The sequence below is a fragment of the Coffea arabica genome, chromosome 5c (assembly GCF_036785885.1).
Source record: "Coffea arabica cultivar ET-39 chromosome 5c, Coffea Arabica ET-39 HiFi, whole genome shotgun sequence".
Lineage (NCBI taxonomy): Eukaryota > Viridiplantae > Streptophyta > Magnoliopsida > Gentianales > Rubiaceae > Coffea > Coffea arabica.
The window spans coordinates 43381267-43401153 of NC_092319.1; the positions used below are offsets into that span (position 1 = coordinate 43381267).

General features: G+C 35.7%; 3 protein-coding genes across 5 annotated transcripts; 2 read left to right on the forward strand and 1 right to left on the reverse strand.

Annotated features, from left to right (window-relative positions):
* The first annotated feature begins 7824 nt into the window (after window positions 1–7824).
* LOC113690042 (PLASMODESMATA CALLOSE-BINDING PROTEIN 5-like) lies at window positions 7825–9779 on the forward strand. The gene is made up of 3 exons (XM_027207862.2): window positions 7825–8462; window positions 8577–8604; window positions 9350–9779. Exons 1-3 carry the CDS (start codon window positions 8114–8116, stop codon window positions 9504–9506), a joined length of 534 nt encoding a protein of 177 aa, XP_027063663.2. The 5' UTR covers window positions 7825–8113; the 3' UTR covers window positions 9507–9779.
* Window positions 9780–13262: 3483 nt separating this feature from the next.
* On the reverse strand, window positions 13263–14394 carry LOC113691117 (E3 ubiquitin-protein ligase ATL41-like). The gene has a single exon (XM_027209324.2). It carries the CDS (start codon window positions 14202–14204, stop codon window positions 13431–13433), a length of 774 nt encoding a protein of 257 aa, XP_027065125.1. The 5' UTR covers window positions 14205–14394; the 3' UTR covers window positions 13263–13430.
* A 609-nt stretch (window positions 14395–15003) lies between these two features.
* Window positions 15004–19438, forward strand: LOC140007774 (uncharacterized). 3 transcript variants are annotated; one of them, XM_072051031.1, is made up of 6 exons: window positions 15004–15249; window positions 15575–17282; window positions 17387–18486; window positions 18593–18685; window positions 18771–18964; window positions 19053–19438. In XM_072051031.1, exons 3-6 carry the CDS (start codon window positions 18219–18221, stop codon window positions 19113–19115), a joined length of 618 nt encoding a protein of 205 aa, XP_071907132.1. In that variant the 5' UTR covers window positions 15004–15249; window positions 15575–17282; window positions 17387–18218; the 3' UTR covers window positions 19116–19438. The 3 variants fall into 2 exon arrangements, 1 of the variants encoding a protein (XP_071907132.1); XR_011815185.1 differs by having other exon boundaries at window positions 17387–18685.
* Window positions 19439–19887: the final 449 nt, after the last annotated feature.

The window sequence follows — 19887 nt, forward strand, 5'->3', positions numbered from 1 at the left end:
GGGCTCTATAATGACAGGATGGACTATGGATGGTGAGGTGGTGTTAATGGATTGGATGATTATGCAACTATATAAAAGTAATTACATAGTGCAATTAGCTGTTGAGAGGTGCTCAGTATGAATTTAGACAGATGAGATTGGTTCTGCAACGCAATTTATTATGAATGGTACAATTTGTCTGTTATTGCCCTATATATGTAATGTGCTGCGAGAATATTTACATTCGCTGTGTTAGTACAAATATATAAAGTGTAATTAAAATTGATAATTGTAGAAATTTAGAAATTTACAATTAGTCTGTTATTGCCCTATATATAGCTTAACTTTCTCACCAACACTAATGAAACGCCACGAAAATGTCAGAAGAAGAGACTTCTATTATGAAGTTAGAAGTGACTCCTATACCATAAGGTCGGGAATGTCCAAACAAAATTATCATATTCAAGATTAATGATGACTATACGTTAAGAATTTTTTTTACACATTACATAAAACCAACTTTATTGTTTTAAAATGAATCTTTTTTTTCTTTGGCTTTTTCTTCCTCCATCTATTGGGAATCATGTTATGCTGAAGTGATAACACGTCTAGTCTTTGTAGAAAAATATATGGTTAGCTACTCATCTTCTCCAAAAAATATTTTGAAAATTTTTCTAACTTAGATGGACTTTAGAATCTGCTGATAACTATTGATCCAGATCCAGGCTCATAAAATTGCTAGTTTGCTGTGCTTTTGAATTCATGTGGCCTGCTTCATAGAATCATAATAAGCAGATCCCTAGCTCTTTAATTGGAAGTCGCAAATTTTCTCAGCACAAAGTACTATACTGATTGAGGTCAAGAAATCAGGATAAAAGACAGAAAATATGCATGCAATTTTAGATTATATAAAAGACATAGACAAAGTTAAGGGAAATTAATGAAGCATTATGAATCATCATGACAAATGATAATGTTATGGACCAGTTCTTTCTTAACCATGAATATTTTCTTTCCCTATAATCTTTGCCTAATTATGGGGTTCACTTATTTGACAAGGCATATAAAAAAAACCCTTTGCCACTACAAAATGGATTTTTCCTAACGCCTCGAATCCTCTTTTTCAAAATGATAATCAGTTTACTTGAGCTATCAATCAATTTGCTTTAGTTATTAATGCATCAGTACACATGGCAACTGATACTGAACAAAAAATAATTTCGAGATAGAAGATTCCAAGTGCTTTTTTAACGGGTGTTTAGTGGGCACTTGTTAATAAACCTAAATTATACTTAATTTATCATGTTAATACACACAGTCACAATTAATGCACATCTTATTTAGATACTTTTTCGAATTAACTACACTTTTCTGTAAAACTAACTCTTAAAATATTTTCAACGAACGTCTATTGGACACCCTGTTAGCCAAACTAATGCGTATATAAGCTCAAATGATCATTTATTCAATTATTGATTATGATTGCCCTTTTGAGTGCACTGTCTTGAGAACTAACACTGTAATCCTATTTCCCACGCAGAATGAAATTTTCTTTCTGAAGCAAGAATCTTCTTTTTTTTTTTGGAAATTAAGCAAGAATCTTTTCTTTGCCGCAATTCTTTTCGCCTAATTATTGGATGCAGTTGCTTTCGAAATGAGAGAAAAAAAAAACTTACTAATAAACAACACTAAAAAGTTCGACTCATAGGATTTGACGAGTACTCATCGAATGTTAGTATATCCGCCATCATAGGATGATCAATTTCTTTCTTAGACAAGAAGATTTTTTCCTTCCATTATTCCTTTGCCAAATCATGGGATTGATTTACTTTCCAAGATGAACAAAAACTTTGCAATATATAAACTCTCTTACAATCCACAAATCCAAGCATACAACCAGAGCAGCGAAGATCAACAATGGCTGACATCAAAACTTCTTTTCTTATTGCCCTTTTTGCAACACTTCTCCCCTTTGGCCAACCTCAGTTCACCACTTATCAGCAGATCTGTCAAAGAACTACTAATAGTAAACTTTGCATTCAAATCATCGATGCATCCACTTCATCTAGGTTGAAGGCAAATGTCAATGGATGGTTGCAGATACTGAGTGATCAAGCCAAGAGAATTTCTCTGTTTACCCTTACAAAAATTGATGATGCTGCAAAGAACAATCCAAGCCCTCGTTTATCACGAAGCCTTGATGAATGCAGAGTCGAATATAATGAAATTATTCGGGGTCTAGAACAATTAGAATGGCGTAACCTTGATAGAGGCAACTATGCAGATTTCAACAAGGCTCTTGGTTACGATGAGTTGTCAGTGAGTGCTTGCACAAACGACTTCAGTCAAGATCCTCCAATCCAATCTCCAGTCATCATCTATACACAAAGTACCAAGGACGTCCTTGATCTCACTTTAGAAGTCTTGAATCTTAACCAATGTAACAAAATTACAGCTTGTACTTGAAGTGGTCATTTAAGGCTGCAATGTAACAAAATTATAGCTTGTACTTGAAGTGGTCATTAAGGCTACGTCTTTATAGTACTAATAATATATGAGAAGCTTTTTTGTTTAATTGTGTGTGTGTGTATGTGCGTTTTTTTTTTTTTTTTGCCTCTACTTATTGAACTATACTTGAACCCCAAAATCATGGATCAAATAGTTTTTTTTTGTATGAAAAAAGTTTGAGCGAGTTTGGTTTCGATCACCACCATAAGTCAGGGACTATAGGTCGCTTCCAGAGGAAGAATCAGATTGTTGGAATTTAACCCTTTATTTGTTGAATTGATTGTGTCATTCCAAATCGCTCCTAAGTTCAAATGGTTCCGAGAAAATCTATAAATTGGAACTTGTATTTGCAACCTTGTGGGCTCAGAATACAAATACTAATGTATCTATTTACAAACGAAATCCGATCCCTTTATAATTATCAGTGTCTACTTCATATGGTTTCAGATTTATGTAAAACGATGTACGAGCAATATTTCTCCTATTTTTTTTTATTTAGTTGGCTTGCAACATAGTAAGAGAATTCACGATTGAACAGTCTATAATGTCATTCCAACTTGAACGTTAGGTTATGTTTCAAATTGCAGTTCCAATCGCCATATATGTCACGACTTACAAACATTGATTTTTCATGGCTTAATCGCAAATTGCCCCCCAATTATAAAAGAACGAATTACTCACAAACAGTCAATCGCGGGGGTTAGAGTTTGTGCATATGAGGTGTGGAATGATAGCTTGAAAAAAAAAAAAAAAAGGTGTGGAATGATAGTCATGTCCTTGGATGCTATAATAAAAAAACGAATTACTCACAAACCAATCGAGGTTTTCTAATTGGTGCCTATTGTGTGCTCGTTTAACATATCTAAAGCACATTTAATCTATCACGTGAATGTACACATTACCAATTATTATCCATCTTTATATTTATATATATTTTTTAATCAATTTTATATTTTTCAAAATTTAATATTTGAATTACATCTTAACAAGTGTCTAGTTAAGTATTGAGAGAACATGTATGAATTTAATAAAATGGGAGATAATACAATCCCCATCTCAGAATAAGCCAGTTCTTTGATCTTAAGCAAGAATATTATGGGTCCTATTTCTTGTCAAGGGATATAACAATACCTTTCCTTATGTATATAGCGCCCCAAAAGTTGAAACAATTAGATTGGTGTTTTCATTAACTAGATTTTGAGTGCCCTTGTTAGTGCACGTATATAAATTTCTTTGGGGATAATTTCAAAAACCTCATCTGAGACTTCTTCTAGTTTTACCTGGCACTCTCATACTTTAAAAAAACTTACTTATCTTCCTTACTTTTGATTTTTTGTATCATTTACAACTCATTTTAAAATATAATATTAAAAATTCATTTTGGGAGAGAGTACAAATTCAATTTCAAAGTTGACCCTTTGTTGTCTTACTTTTTATTACCAAAACAGCAGGGATATTAATAACAAATGAAAAACAAAAAGCATGAAATTTTATTCTAACTGGACAAACTATAGTGTGGCTTTTTAAATATCAAAAGTTAATATTTGAAACTTCATTGAAGTTTTTGCAAGTTATAAAGATAATATTTTCTTTATTAGTAAAGTGTTTTGAGTTACTTTAAGAAGTTTTATAAATCCATTACATATTTTAAATCTTCTATTTTTTTCAAACTGATTGCTTGAAAAGTAAAAAGATACAGCATACTAAAAATTATATAAACTTGTTTGGATTGTTTTTAAGCCAGTACAAAAATGTTTTCTCATGGTTGTAAATGATTGCAAGTTATTCTTAAGAGTATTATAAATCATTCATAATTTTAGGTAATTTAATATTTCTTGTTGGAGGTAAAGATGAGTTGGATGGTAGGACGGGAAGGAGAGCAAGTGAGAGATGCCAAACTTCTCACCCACCCTTATAAAACATTTATTGTTTGAACCAAAGACACAACAACTATTAAAGAGTTTTTAAATCTTGTTATCAACTTTTAAATTTTCATTAAAGAAATATATTGATCAATTAACAAAAATTAAGAAATAAATTTAGTACGTTATGATAATTAAGAAATCACACGCAGATTGCAAATTTGGAATGAAATTGTATTTTCTATCTCAAAATGAGTTTTTTAATATTATATTTTGAAATGGATTTCAAATGTTACAAAAGGAGTCAAGTGAGACTTTTTAAACTTTGAAGGTACCAAATGAAACTATTAGAAACCTCAAGGGAGATTTTTGAAATTATCCCATTTGTTCGGCTTGGGAGCTATAACGTCCCCCATCATAGGATGAACCGTTTCTAAGGCAAGAAGATGAATTTCTTTCCAAGAGAAACCAAAAAACACTAGACGACTACTCATCAAATGTTAATACATCCGCCACAATATGTAGGATCATCAATTTCTTTCTAAGACAAGAAGATTTTCTCTTCCCTCATTCATTGACAAAATAATGGGATTGATTTACTTTCCAAGACAAAGCCAAAATTTTGCTATACATGAACTGTTTTGCAATTCGCATGCCCAAGCACACCACAGCTGCAAGAACAATGGCTGATATCAAAATTTCCTTTCTTCTTGTCTTTTTCGCTACACTTTTCTCCTTTGGCCAACCCCAGTTCACCACTTACCAGCAAATCTGTCAGAAAACAACTGATCGAAATACCTGCATTCAAATCATCGATGCATCCACTTCAGCAAAATTGAAGGCAAATGCAAATGGCTGGCTGCAGATACTAAGTGATCAAGCCAAGACAATTGCTAATCTTACCGTCACAAAAATTGGTGATGCTTTAAAGAACCCTCCTAGCCGTCCTGTCGCAAAAGGTCTTCTTGATTGCCAATTCATTTATAATTTTACAATCATCCCTGATATAGAAAATATAGAGTGGGCTAATCTTAATAGAAGCAACTATCCTGATTATAATAGGGCTCTATCATTAACTGAATTGGGAGTGAATAATTGCGAAGATGAATTCATTGATCTCCCCACTCCATCTCCAATAGATGTATTTAACCAGAATGTTAAGCATATCGTTGATATTACGTTAGAGGTCTTGAACCTCAACCAGTGTAACCAAATAACTGCTTGTACTTGAAGTGGCTAGCGAGAAGCTTTTTGTGTCACTATGTTTTTTTTTTCTTTTGTTACTGAAGTATTTTATGACCTCCAAATCAAGAATTCATTGTAGATATTAATCCTTTTATGTCTCCAAGTGAATTTCCCTATTCCATATCACTATGATGTTTCAATTCCATCGTTGGAAAATTATATTGCGCCCAATCGATTTCGAGTTTGGTATTTGCAGGAAAGTGTATGGTTATCTGCTTATATTCTGAAAAAGATATTTAATTGATTACTCATATATGCAACTCAAAAAGACCGTAAAAATTGTGGGTAACAATTGATCCGGAGTAATGAAACCGCCAACTTTAGTACTGTTAAAGAAAATTTCATCTCCTCAAATAGTTTTGATTTCCAATATTACAACCACAAGGCTGTTTTGTAGTGTTTTGTTCTTTTATTTTTTTAAAAAACTAAGATTACATGTAACCACAATCATGGATGAAAATTAGCTCCAAAAGTTCAATGGATATCTTCTCCAGCATGATGAGTGTCCCTGTCGAGTACATGTTCAGAATGATCCATTTTCTTTCTTAGACGAGAAGATTTTCTCTTGTTCTTTCCTTAATTCTTTCCAAATATTGTAGAATTCATATAATTTCCAAGATAAACAAAATGTTTTCTCTGGCTCCTGCATCGATGCTGAACATATGAAGCTTAATTCTGAAGAGTTTTGATTGGGATGCTTCAGTTGGAAAAGCTCCAAGAATGGGGCTCAATTCAGAGATTTCAAGATTTGATTCACATTGATTGATCTAAGGTTGGTGGATGATCTAATGTAATGGGGCTTCTTTGACGCCAAACAGGCAAAAAAAAAAGGGGGGGGGGGGGGGGGAAGAAAAAGGTAAGCAAAAAAGGGTTGCACAAGTTTACACATTTTGACCAATAATTTGGTGTTAGAAGACATTTCAGTGAGAGATGCAATTGAATTCCAAGTATGCAGCCCGTGTCTTCATGTAGAAAAGAGCAAATGGAATAAAGTGTAAAGATCTGCCATTCTTGTAGTGCTCTACTACTACTATCAAAGTTGCAATACTGCTTGTTAACCTATTGGCCATGCCCTCCTATTTGCCTTGGAAGAATTGAAATCTGTTTGGTCTAGTACTATTAAATTGTTAAGACCGAGTTAAAGTCTTGTTGGTTCGTCGACAGAAAGAAAGAGGAAGAAAATGGTGGAAATGGCAAGAAGCTACATTGAATTCACACATAAAAAAAAAGAAATTATATATTGCTATGAAACAAGAAATTTTGGTTTACATGCCAAAGCTGTCATTATAATCCTGGATGACAAGTAGGATTAGTCTACATTTTAAGGGCACAAGTGAAACTAGAAACGAATCAACGATTTGTACACTGATGAGATCTGAGAGCCAAAATGGCAAAATCTGGGGTTCCATTTTCGTGAAAACACAAAAGATGAGAAACAAGATATAAAATCCAATCCTGCTCAATTCTCCACCTAAGTAATGAATCATCATTTTTTAAGCAAATGAATCCGGAAAAAGAAAAATCACCGACTTATGGGCTTGTGACCGAGTGGGAGTTCAATGTTTCAAATCTTGCTTCTCACCAATTGTCACAATAAGTGACTATTCTAAAAAATTCATACAGTGCGTAGTGCATCTGAGTTCGGTGGTTCAGTCTCCACCAATCTCTCGCAAGTCCAGTTGGACCTACCCCTAAATAAATTAAGATAAAGTAGGATACAAATAAAGCGATAATGACAACAAAAAAAAAAAGAATCCTAAAAAAGAAAAAACCCTTTCCTAGTGCAAATATTTACTACCTAGAAAGCAAAGAAAATAAAAGGAAGAAGAAGAAGAAGAATCTTGATTCTTTTGATTGAAGAAAGACGAAAATAAAAAGGAGAAAATAAAAAAATGAAAAGCAATATACACCATTTCCAATTGAAATGAAGAACCATAACGTATACAAAATCACTTAGTACCATAACACACAAAAACAGAATTAGAAAATTCCACATTGGACTGCACTACCCCACTTTTACTCGTTTTTACTGCTTTCTAGTGAATCAACTGTACAGCCATACATGTTTGACAAAAAAAAAAAAAAAAAAAAAAAACTGTACAGCCATACATAAATTTCTATCACTTTCATTTCCTAGATCTTTGCTAAATGTTTTTTTTTTTTAAATTTTTTGTCCTTTTCCCATTTTCTGTACAAGAAACCTCTGCTAGATACCACACCAGCAGCAGTTCTGCTCTTCCTCTCCCCAGTCGTCACACCTCCAACACTACAAACCAAATCTAACGGTCACATTTCCGGTCCTCACTCCTCAGTCCCGACACTGAACCATCAAGCTGCCATCAAACCTACATAACTCCCACCAACCAAACATTAAACTTCCCAAAATCTGTTAGTACTGCTAAGTCATTTACAGAAAACCGTTTCCTTATAACGGCTCCTGAGTTTTCTCTTCCACTTCTTCCATTAAATCTACAACTGATTTTCTTCACCTTTTCTGTAGTACCAAATAACAAAAGACTATGGCTCTTGCTCTTGAATTGCTCTACATTGCTGCTCTCAGTTTTATCACCTCCGCCACCATTTGTGCCGCCCAGAATGGTGGCGATTCGTCCAGTGGGGCAGCTGTGGAACTGTGGTGTGTTGCCAAGAATAACGCGGAGGATGCCGCCCTTCAGAACGCGCTAGATTGGGCATGTGGGCAAGGTGGGGCAGACTGTTCCGCGATCCAGCAAGGAGGGCCCTGCTATGATTCCTCAGATATTCAGAAAACAGCCTCTTTTGCCTTCAATGATTATTTTCTCAAGCATGGCTTAACTCAAGATAGCTGTAATTTTGATAATACTGCTGCTCTAACTTCTCTCAACCCCAGTAAGATTTCTTCCTTACTTTTTTCTTCTTCTCTTTTATATGATGTTGGGTTCTTGATGGATTTTAAGTGTATTGTATTGATTTTACTAATTTGTTTTTGCCTTTTTTTTTCAGGTCATGGTAGTTGCAAATTTCCATCCAGGTAATTAGTGATCTAAATGATGCGACATAAACTTATTACTAGTTATTTTTTAATCGTCTTGTTTGATATTGTTTAAACATGTGGTACTGTACTATCATTTAGCATTAAGATTTGATTCAGTTGTATGATTAGAAGACAGAGGTATGGTAAGATTGAGTGATTAATGTTAAAGTAGAAATTGGAAAGTTTGTTGGCCTATTTTCCCCTTCAAAAGTTGCGACATTAAGTTATGATTTTTAGTCTTTAAGTTGATGATTTGTGCTTCTGGTGAGAAATTATGCCCTGAAAGTACCTGAAACTCTATATGTAATGATCAAGTGGAAGCTTTGTCGGCCGAATTTTCACTTCCAAAGTTACTATACTAAATGATGAGTACTTAATTTTTTGGTACTAGATTATTTATGTTTATGGTGGAAAAAAATTGCAATGAAGTTAAGCTCTGTGTTCACTGCAAAAACACATTTGTGTATCTTTCCTGAAAAGGGAGTTATCATGACTTGTAACCATAGCTACAAGATGGATGAATCACATTACCTTTAGGCAAATCATTTGTTTCATATTTGATGACATAATTGCAATATAAACTACTCCTGGAGTCCTTTTCTTTGTATACTTTTCCTCCAAATTGGTGTGTATACAAGTAGTTTGATCAAAATTCTTGTTTGTAATGTGGTTATTGATATTGCCGTTCAAGACTTCTCATGATATTGCAAAGTTAAAAGGCTTGTATGTGCTGTTGAAACAGCAAAACTGCTGGAAGTGAAAACTTTACAGGATCAGTTACTGGAGGACTAGGACCCTCTGCTGCAGATATCAGTAGCAGCAACTCTTTTCTAGAGAGAGGATGGATTTGGAGTTTGGTCATCATTCATTTGGTATACGCAATCATGCGGTTTCTATGAGGGTAAATGCTGATTCTGCACTTCTGCAGATATGAGTAGTGGCAAGTTTCTTGCAGAGAGATGGAAATTGTTAAATCAGTCCTTGCAACTACACTAGTTTTTGAGAGGGTGTATTGTTTATTCTGTTATTTAAACATGCAGTCTAGAAGTGCAACAAGAAAGCTAGTTTTTGTTTAGAATGGCGTTATGATCTTGATCTCTGATCAAGAGTGCTTCCATTATGTTAAATATGATGGAATCGCTGCAATCACAAGTGTAAAATCTTTCCATGTTCCTCTTGGTTCAATCATTTTGATTCATTTTGCTGGACTAAATGTTTATCTGAACTGAACTTTCAAGTGCAATGCCCGAGTTTGTCATTGCCGCGGATCTGAATTCACTGCTCATTACACATCACAGAACCTTTTCAAGTTTTATCTGTGGTGCTGCATAAACTCCTGTGTTCCTCTTATAGCAATATATGCACAGGTTAACAAAATTAGACAAGCTGATCAGCAAAGGATAATGTCAAAAGCTTCATGTACTATTGATGTCAACATAAATATGGTGATCCCATGGGAGAATAGCCTGATCTATAAGTTGATTGTTATGCAGCTGGTGCTCTTCTCCTTCCACATGCCTGTTTATAATTGATGTTCGTTTATGTCCTCCTTTTGTCATATCAGTTTCAAAATGCGAGAATTTGAGGATTGTGGGCAGAGATAAATTAAAGATATTAATTGGAGGATCAACTTTATAGTGCATATTAACATTTTTCTTCTTGCACTGTAGCTTCAGTGATAGCTGATATATATGGTGGGAGATTTTGGTTTGATTTGTAGTAAGTTATACTGAAATGTTTATTTTTATGAGGGAATAGGTATACAGATATGACCCATCTCTCATAAACGAACAAAGATGGGCTGCAACAAATAAAGGTTTTGGACCATTGTACATGTGATTCAACAATGTGCACGTTTAGAAGCTTACCAAGCTGGGTTACCCAGGACAGTAATGGGCCAGATTATTCTCGGCCCATAATTTTAAACATGAAAAACCCAATATCATATTGATCTCGGCCCATAATCCTAAACGGTGGACTTCACTCATAGGTAGCACTGCAAAAGAATTGAGTTGAGTTTTGATCTAATCGAATCGAAATTGACTCAATTTTATTAGACTTGAACTCGAATTCGAGCTCCACGAGCTTTTAATGTAAAGCTTAAGTTCGATCTCGAGTTGGACTTCAAATTTGAGCTGAATTGAGTTTAAGTTCAAGATTTAAAAAAATAAAAGGTAATTATTTTATTTTTTTTAAAAAATGAATAAAATAGTAATTTTTTCTTATCAAATAATAAACAATTAGGGATATATATGTAATTTTACTATATATAACTAGTTGAGTTATTCTATCAAGCTCGAATTCGATATTGACCAAGATTGAATCAGATTTTGACTGTTCTAACTCACAAACGCTTTTAAGTTGTTTGATTCGTTTACAATCCTAGTCATAGGAGTTTGATCGTTTTTAAATGTCAATTTAGTTGGTAAGGACACTAACTGCATAATCGTCATAGTGAAGTTCTCTTTCTAATCTCACATTGACCCCAAAAAAAAAAAAAAAAGTCTCTCCTACCTAACATGGTTCATGACTTCATGTGCTGAAGTAGCCTTAACGAAACTAGTATGATAGATGAAATATTAGCACAAAGTCCATAAAAAGCTCTTCACAGCTTTAGTTGGCAAGGATACCAACCACATACTCGTAGTCGTGACTCGTGAGGTCCTCCTTTTAATCTCCCCTTGATTAAAAAAAAAAAAAAAAAAAAAGGCCTAGTCTACCTGGATTGGTTCATCTGCTGAAGTAGCCTTAACGAAACTTGTATGGCAGATCAAATATTCCAAAGTCCATAAAAACTCTTCATAGCTTTTGTACCTTCCGTCACCAAAACCCTTCCCAAAAAAAAATGAGCAAAAGCTCTTAATATAATATGCAATATTATCCTAATTAGGGGTGTTTATAAGTCGAATCGAATTGGATTTCGACCTAATCGAATCGAATCTTAACATAATTGTACGAAACTCGAACTACAGCTCGAACTCGACGATCTTAAAATGTCAAGTTCGACTTCGAGTTTGACTCAAATTCAAGCTTAAAAAAATTTTAAAAAATAATTATTTTATTTTTAAAAAATGCATAAAATAATACTTTTTCTTAACAAATAATAAAATACTAAAAATATATATGTAATTTTACTATTAAAAAATATTTAAAAAATATGTTTATATATTTAATCGAACTCGAATCGACTCGCTAGCTAACGAGTCTAGTATTCTTAAACTCGAGTTCGACCACCAGTTCTACTTAGTCGGCTTGATCTCGACTTGAACTCGATATTAACCGAACTCGAGTCGAGTTCGGACTCGCATCATTCGCAATCGACTCTATTCGTTTGCAGCCCTAATCCTAATTAAACGCCATTACTAGCGTACTAGTATTTCACTAGAAAGTCCAGACCAATAAGGTCCACCTCTTGTGCCCAAACGGATGAAAGTCCAAGACATGGCGTTTCAATGCCAGCTCTGATTAACTCTATATCTTATTAGTTAGCGTATTAGGTGTTTGACAAACTTCTTTCTACAGTAATAGGCTAATAATAGCTATTTATTTGCAGCGCCAGGAATGTGATTACGGTAGACTATGACACCTTTTGATTTTGGAAGTCTCTAATTGCATGCCCCTTCGATGCTAGAAAGATCCTTATTTTATTCCTTTTTCTTTCTCTAACACTAACAATTTATATCACTCCTATACTATTAGGGGAAGGGAACCTATCTAAACTTATACGGGACTGAAGGATAAATTTTAAATCAAACAAGCAAACAAGTACCCGACTGTACGACCCTCCTCGAGGATAGCTGACCTGGTGGTGTAGCATCCATCAGAGTTCGATCTCTGTCACAAAAATGAGCGAAAATCTAACAATTCAAATAAGGGTTGGAGTTTGAAGTGGGTTCAGGTCCCTTTTCCGAAAAAAAAAAAAAAAAGAGTACCCGACTATGCTTTTCGAATTTTCTTCAATTACGTATGACTTCGTTTATTTAGCTACTATCAGCTTTCTTTGTTGACTTTTGACAAGATGGAAAAGACAAGGAAGTTTCTTAGTATAATCTTGTGGGCGGTGGTTTAAGACTTTCTCTAAACCAATAAATAGTACGAATCCTTACCCCATTCTAACAACATGAGCTAAATGACACAAAGTCGTGGGCAAGCAACAATAGTTTCTCCGACCAAAATGCTAAACAATATTGGAATCTGGACATGGTGAAAGATTATTTTTTTAAAAAAAATTTAAGTTAATTTATCCGACCAAAAGAACAAGTTGTGAGGCAGGTCAATTCTTGCGACTATTGAAGCCGAAAAATAAAATATGCTATAGCTAATTCTAGTTCACATGCGCCTGACTTGCCCAATTATAGGATTCCCCTTAGTTTGCTCGCAGCTGTCAAAATATTCATCTTAGGTGACCAAATACCAGAATCATTTCCATGATCCAAGCAATTGATTAAACTCAATTCTGCTTACCAAATACAAAATCATTTTTTAAATTAAATTAGTTAACTACCAAATCCCACTTGTAATTGCTCATTACTCCAATCAGTTTTGTACCCCTAAAAAAAAAAAAATTCATTCCGCAAAACAGAATCATGATATCCTACTGGTCATGTCATGTGACTTCTCTATGGAGAAGAGAACGCAACCAATAGATCGAGGAAGCCTTTCAATAGTATTCACCTATTTTCTCATCTGTAAACGTGTGTAGGTTTGTAATTACAAGATATAAACCAAAACTTCTGCAGATAGACGTACAAGAATGAAGAAAATGAGGCAAATAAGGGGGGTTTTGTGTATAGCAAAACTTGATTATATACCTACAGTGTTATTCACTGTCTTTCAAGATCTTCAGAATAGTCTGTTTCTTGCGTAGAAGGTTGGATTCGCCGCGGCGATCTATCCATACTAAGAATCCTCCTTAAAGAACTGAACCTTGAACTTGGAGACGATTCCTTCACAAGTTTGGCTGATGATTGCCCACCAGATGATGTCCCTTCCATACTTGTAAAATTTGCATAATCTGAAACTGGAGGTGTGGGTGGAATTGCAACAGAAGCACCAATGATCATACCTTCTCTGGGCTCAGGCTCTGGTACAAGAACTTGTACCCTTGGCTCAGCCTCGGTGCGACAAATCGGGCAATTGGAATGTGAACTAAACCACTTATCAATGCACTCGGCATGAAAAACATGCTTGCAATTCGGCAATGTCCTAGCCATTTCACCCTCTTCTAAGCTGCTTAGACAAACTGAACATTCGATGGATGACCCCTCCGCCATGTCCTCATTACTAGCGGTATACTTGAAGACGAAAACTGGCAGTTTAGCAATCACAGATGGATCGAGCCCTCGTTTAGGTTGCACGACGGAGTGAGTTTGAGCACTTGCAATGATCCCTAGCTGGCGAAAGGCGGCTCGCCTGCGTGCTTGGCGACGAAGGATGATCCTAGCATAAATGTGAAGTATTGCCACCAGGAAAACAACTAGTGACAGCGAAATTATGGCCGCGAGCATGATCTTGCTGTTGAGATCATACTTGTTCTTGCGAGGGAAGAGTGTGGGATCATTGTTGGGAAAAAAATTTCCGGGATCATGTGAACTCATGGCGGAACTTTGGATGCCAAAAAAGTTCTTGTGACTGTTGGATTGATTAAGGGAATATTAGTAGCTTTCTTGAGTCTTGAATCTTGACATATATATGAATTTGAGAAGATTGCAGAGTGGTTTAAGGGTAAGTTTGCTTTGTCTAGATTTTCGTATATATGCATCTGTTATGAAAAGCGTGGGCTGTTGGGATTCCATGGCAAAGAAAATGGAGAAAGATCAAAGAGAAATTTGTTAGGAAACTCTCTGTGGTTTTAAGAGGGTTGACGGTTGAATGTTGACTCGTGACTTTCGGGGGAAATTTTTGCTCCGTTTGGATTAGCTATTTTTTGGGATGTTTTTGAAAAATTTTGTTGTAGCAGAGTTTTTAGAGTATATTTTGAAATAGTTTTAGAAAATATTTTGAAATATTTAAGAATAGAACAATTTCTAGAATATATTTTGAGATATTTTTTTAAAATTTAACTAATTTTTAGATTACCTTTTAAAGTATTTTTAAAAAAATTTTATTATATTTGAAAATTTAATTTTTAAAAAACACTCGAAAAACAGGGGAATTTTTATTTCTGCATATCGAGTTCATTTTCTAGTTGGGAAAATCGCCAATTTAGTCCTCAAACTATTTTACTAAAGCCGATTTGATCCCTAAAAGTTTTATCGCACCAATTAAGTCCCTTAACTAAAATTATTGTGCCAATTGAGGACTTATACGGCGTCGCCACCCAAAACTCATGTATCTGTACATAAAACAACGGCCAGGCAGGGGCCTTTTTGGAAGTTCGCATCCTAATTTCTACGGGAAGCAAGACCATCGCCATTTTGCATCCGAATTGGGTGAAATTAGGGGTTTTCCAAGACAGAAACCCATTTTGCATGCAAATAGCGGAAGAAATTGGGGGTTTGAAACCGATTCAAAATTCCACACCAGAGGGAGATAAGATGATGAAAACAGAGCGGAATTCCCAAATTGGTTCGCGGGCAACAGAGCAGAGCAAGGAAAAGCTGGAGGATGAATATTCCGACGGGATGGCAGCGAGGATTTCCGGTAAGTCTTGGCCTGCATGTGCGATGTTTGAAGTTAATTTTTTTGCTAATGAGTTGAAGGTCGAATCTGATAGACGTTGTTGGTTGTTGAAATACAGTTGGTAGATTTACCCTTTTCTAATTTAAATGATAGGATGTTGGTAGATATAAGATGTGGCGTATGTGTAGTGGATTCTGTTGTTATTTTAGTTTCGGTGGTCCCTTTGCTGTGAAAAATGCACTATGTTGTTGTTGTCATGCTACCTAATTGGGTTACAGGATTGTGACCGAGCATGTGGATGCCTAATTAAAAAAATTTTTGTCTTTTATGCCCAAAAAAATCACAGGACATGAGTTGGACTGCTTTACACTAAAACTATATTACGGTGGGGTATATTTTGGACCACCACAAGAAAAGTATGTGGGGGGGAGTATGGAATCATTTGAAGGTGTTATTGCAAATACAGTTAACATGTCACATCTCCATGGCTTTTGCACTCTTGTCGGATATGAAGAAAATGTGAAACTGCTTTATAGAGTCCCTAGTGGAGATTGTAGTCTCAAACTTCGGAATATAGAAAGTGAGGATGATGTTATAGACATGGCCTGTATTGGGAAACAAACTGGCATGGTTGAGGTGTACTCGGTGCAGGAATTCCATATTAGAAGTATTGATAGTAAAGTAGGCAACTCTAATGTGGATATTGGAGAGGCTGGTATATCAAACGAAGATGCTTTTTATGTTGACATCACGTTTGAGGAGTCTACTACATTTGAAGAAACCACGGTGCCAATTGAATTAATGGAGGAAAAAATGACATTGGGGTTGAAGAAGATGCACAATCAGAGTCTACTGAAAATGAAAGCTTGGTCGATAGTGAATATGACTTTAGGGATGATGAAGATGATGTGATTTTCAAGAATTCTGTTGTCGATGCTGATAAAGAGCTTGGAAAAGCAAAAATTGAGATTCCAACAGAAACAGTTGTTGATAAGAGCAACAATGAAGGCAGAAAAAATTTCCAAAAAAAGCCTGTTATTGGAGGAGCATTTAGGCAGCAAAATAGGAATGATACAACTGGTGACTTCAACTTGTACGATGGAGAAAATATTCAAGTGCATGAAGAATCAGAGTCAATGAATTCTGAAGAGTTAAATAGCAATAATGAAGCCTCGGATGAAGATAGTTGTAAGAGGAGAAAGCCAAGATACGTGAGGTTTAGACCTAAACTTGATATGGCCGATCCAAAATTCTTTGCTGGGCTGTTGTTTGATGATAAACGGATATTTAAACGAGCTGTTGACTATTATGGAGTGAAATGGGGTAAACATTTTAGGTGGGGTAAAAATGACACGTCTAGAATGCGGGCTAAATGCAATACTGCAAATTGTAGCTGGTTTATTTATACTTCAAAAGAGGTTGATAGTGACGCTTTTGTTATTAGAACCATGGGACCATCTTGCAATTGTGGTAAGACTTTTCATCACAAGCGTGCCAATTCAGGTTTCATAAGTAGACACTATATGGACTTTTTTAGATTAAATAAGAGGGTGAGTGTCACAGAATTTAAGGAGAAGGTGCACTTAGAGCTAAATGTGAATATCACAAGAGACCAAGTGAGTAAGACGTTCATGAAGGCAAAGCTTTTGATCTATGGCAGTTACAAACAGCAATACTCAAAGCTGTGGGACTATTGCGAAGAGTTGTTAAATTGTATTCCTGGCTCAACGGTACATATGGAGACAACTGTTGATGATATAAGTGGTATGGAGAGATTTCAAAGGATATACATATGCTTTGAAGCATTGAAAAAAGGCTTCAAGGCTGGTTGTCGACAATTGATTGGCTTAGATGGTTGCCACTTGAGGGGACCACATCCAGGAGTATTGTTGACTGCTGTTGGAATTGATGCCAACGACTGCATCTACCCCATTGCATACACAGTAGTTGAAATTGAGAATAAGAGCTCATGGAAGTGGTTCATGGAGTTCTTGAAACATGACTTGAGCATTCATGAACAAAAAGCATGGACTATCATCAGTGATAGACAAAAGGTAATCACAATCTTTTGTTTTTTGGATTACCTAGATTGGTTGCTATTAATGAAAATATAATACGTATTTTTTTAAAAAGAAATTGATGGTTAAACTCTTAACAGGGATTGGGGTCTGCCATTCATGAAGTCACTCCGGGTGTGGAGCATCGGCATTGCGTAAGGCATTTACATAATAACATGAAGAAATCGCATCCAGGTGAATCAATAAAAGCCAGATTTTGGGCTTGTGCAAGGTCATCATACATGCACAAATTTGAGAGTGAGATGGATGCTTTAAAAGAGTATGACGACAATGCTCATAAGTGGTTGATGGACAATACAAATCCAAGACAATGGTCAAGATCACATTTTAGAGAGACAACTAAGTGCGATATTCTTCTGAATAACCTTTGTGAGAGTTTCAATGCTGTGATCTTGGAAGCTAGAGAGAAACCAATCCTGAGTATGTTGGAGACCCTTAGAATTTATCTCATGGATAGGATGCGGATAAAAAGGGAATGGATGAAGAAGAGGACTGATTTAATATGTCCAAAGATAAAAAAAAAAACTTGAAAAGGCAAAAATTGATGCTGCCGCCAATATTGCTAGACATTCAGACGACAGAAGATTCGAAGTGCAGCATATCTACGGTGGAACCTATGTGGTTGATGTTGATAGACGCACATGCACATGTAGAAAGTGGGAGCTCACAGGATTGCCCTGTTGCCATGCAGTTTGCTGTATTCCACTAATAAATGCCACACCGGAAGACTACGTGCACAACTGCTACTTGAGATAGGCATATTTGGCCGCGTACAAGCCAGCTATTGCTCCATTACCGGGACCTAATGCTTGGAGGGATTCTGGTAAGATCTCGATCCTACCACCAAAGAAGTTGAGACTTCCTGGTAGGCCAAAGAAAGCAAGGAGGAGGGAACCGGATGAACCTCGAAAAATGGATAATGGAGTGACTAAACTATCAAGAGCTGGAGGTACTCTAAGCTGCTCAAAATGTCGAGGGAAGGGACATACGATAAGGAAATGTCCGTTGGTTATACCAGCTGAGCATTTAGTTAGCCAATGCACTGGAAGGGGGCCTTCTCTCAGCAGTAACAAATGCAGCAAATGTCAACGGTATGGTCACAATCGAAGAAGATGTCCAACTAGTCATCCCGAAGGCGACTCTGATGTTGTAGGGACTGACATAGACCATAGCCAGACTGGTATACGTGCTCTTTTACATACTTTTCAACAGTACCATTCTTCTAAAGCATTGAATTTACTTTTGCTATTTTCTCTAACGTTTTAAATTTTTTTCATATCAACAAGCACAATCAATGGATGAACAACCTGTAGCTGGCGAACAACAACCTGGTGAAGGCTGCCAAGTGGACATACAAGCTGTTGTTCATGAAGAACATGGTAAATAAATTTGATGGCATGTGGTTAATCTGCGAATTTGAGGACATACTTAAGTTGAATAATTTTTTCATTTCTTGCTTTGTAGTTTCAAGTGCACATTCCACTGAAGTTGTTGAACCAAAGAAGCAAATCAAATGCTCTTTCTGTCGAGTTCCAGGGCATAACAGAAAGACATGTCCAACTATACAAGCACAAGGCTGGAGGCTAAGGAAGGAGAAAATGGATACTTATGGTCCATACGTTGAATCGGTTGGAAAAAAACGATGGAGAAAGCAGAAAGTAGGCTTTTTAGAATCAATATGAACTTAAACTATTTTGTTTGCTCCTTAAGTCATTGCATTGACCTGTACCTATTGATTATACGCAGGCTCATAGACTCTTAGATGAACCGGATGATGCCAGTCAACCGGGAATAACACAACTTGACTAGCCATGCATGTGTGATGAAGGCATTATACTTAGACCATGACTGAATTAAAAAATTGGTTCTGTTGTTCTTTGGATCAAGTGAATTTTGTATAGCTTTTGTTAATTTTGTGCTGTGGGTCAACCCATATCAGATGATAGGACATGACTGAAATTTGTGGGGCTGTAGTCATGCGATTCCTGATCACATTTTGTATAGCTTTTGTTATTATGGGTTGAACCCATAATTGTGTTTTAGCTTTTGTTCAGCTACAATAGATTTCTTTAGTGAGCGAATGCTTTTGTCAAAATGGTTGTGTATGTATTAAAATGGTTGGTTGTTTGGTAGGTGAGATTGTTCATTTTTAAGACAAAACTCTGTCCAAATTTTTTCAAATTTTAGCACAATGTATTTTTATGATATCCAGCAACTAAGGGGCCAAGATCAAAGATGGCAATGATACGGGGCCAAGATCAAATTTTTAGTCTCCCAAAATAAATTTTTAGCCTCCCAGAAATTTTAGCTTCTTTTTCTTATCTGGAGCTTGAAGGATATGCAGGCAGGAGTATTTCGGCTACACAAAGTCAATAACAATTCATTTTGAATAAGAGGTGATATATTCACCTCTCAATTCCCTTAAGTATTTCCTTGAAGGCATTATTATTTATTAAGTGAACTGGAATGCAGCAAGCTAAAACCAAAATATGAATAGTAATTTCCTTTTGAATCGTTTTGATAAACAAAATAGGGGTGGCTATGGAGATAAGCATATGAGATAAGCATTTGTTTTAAAAAT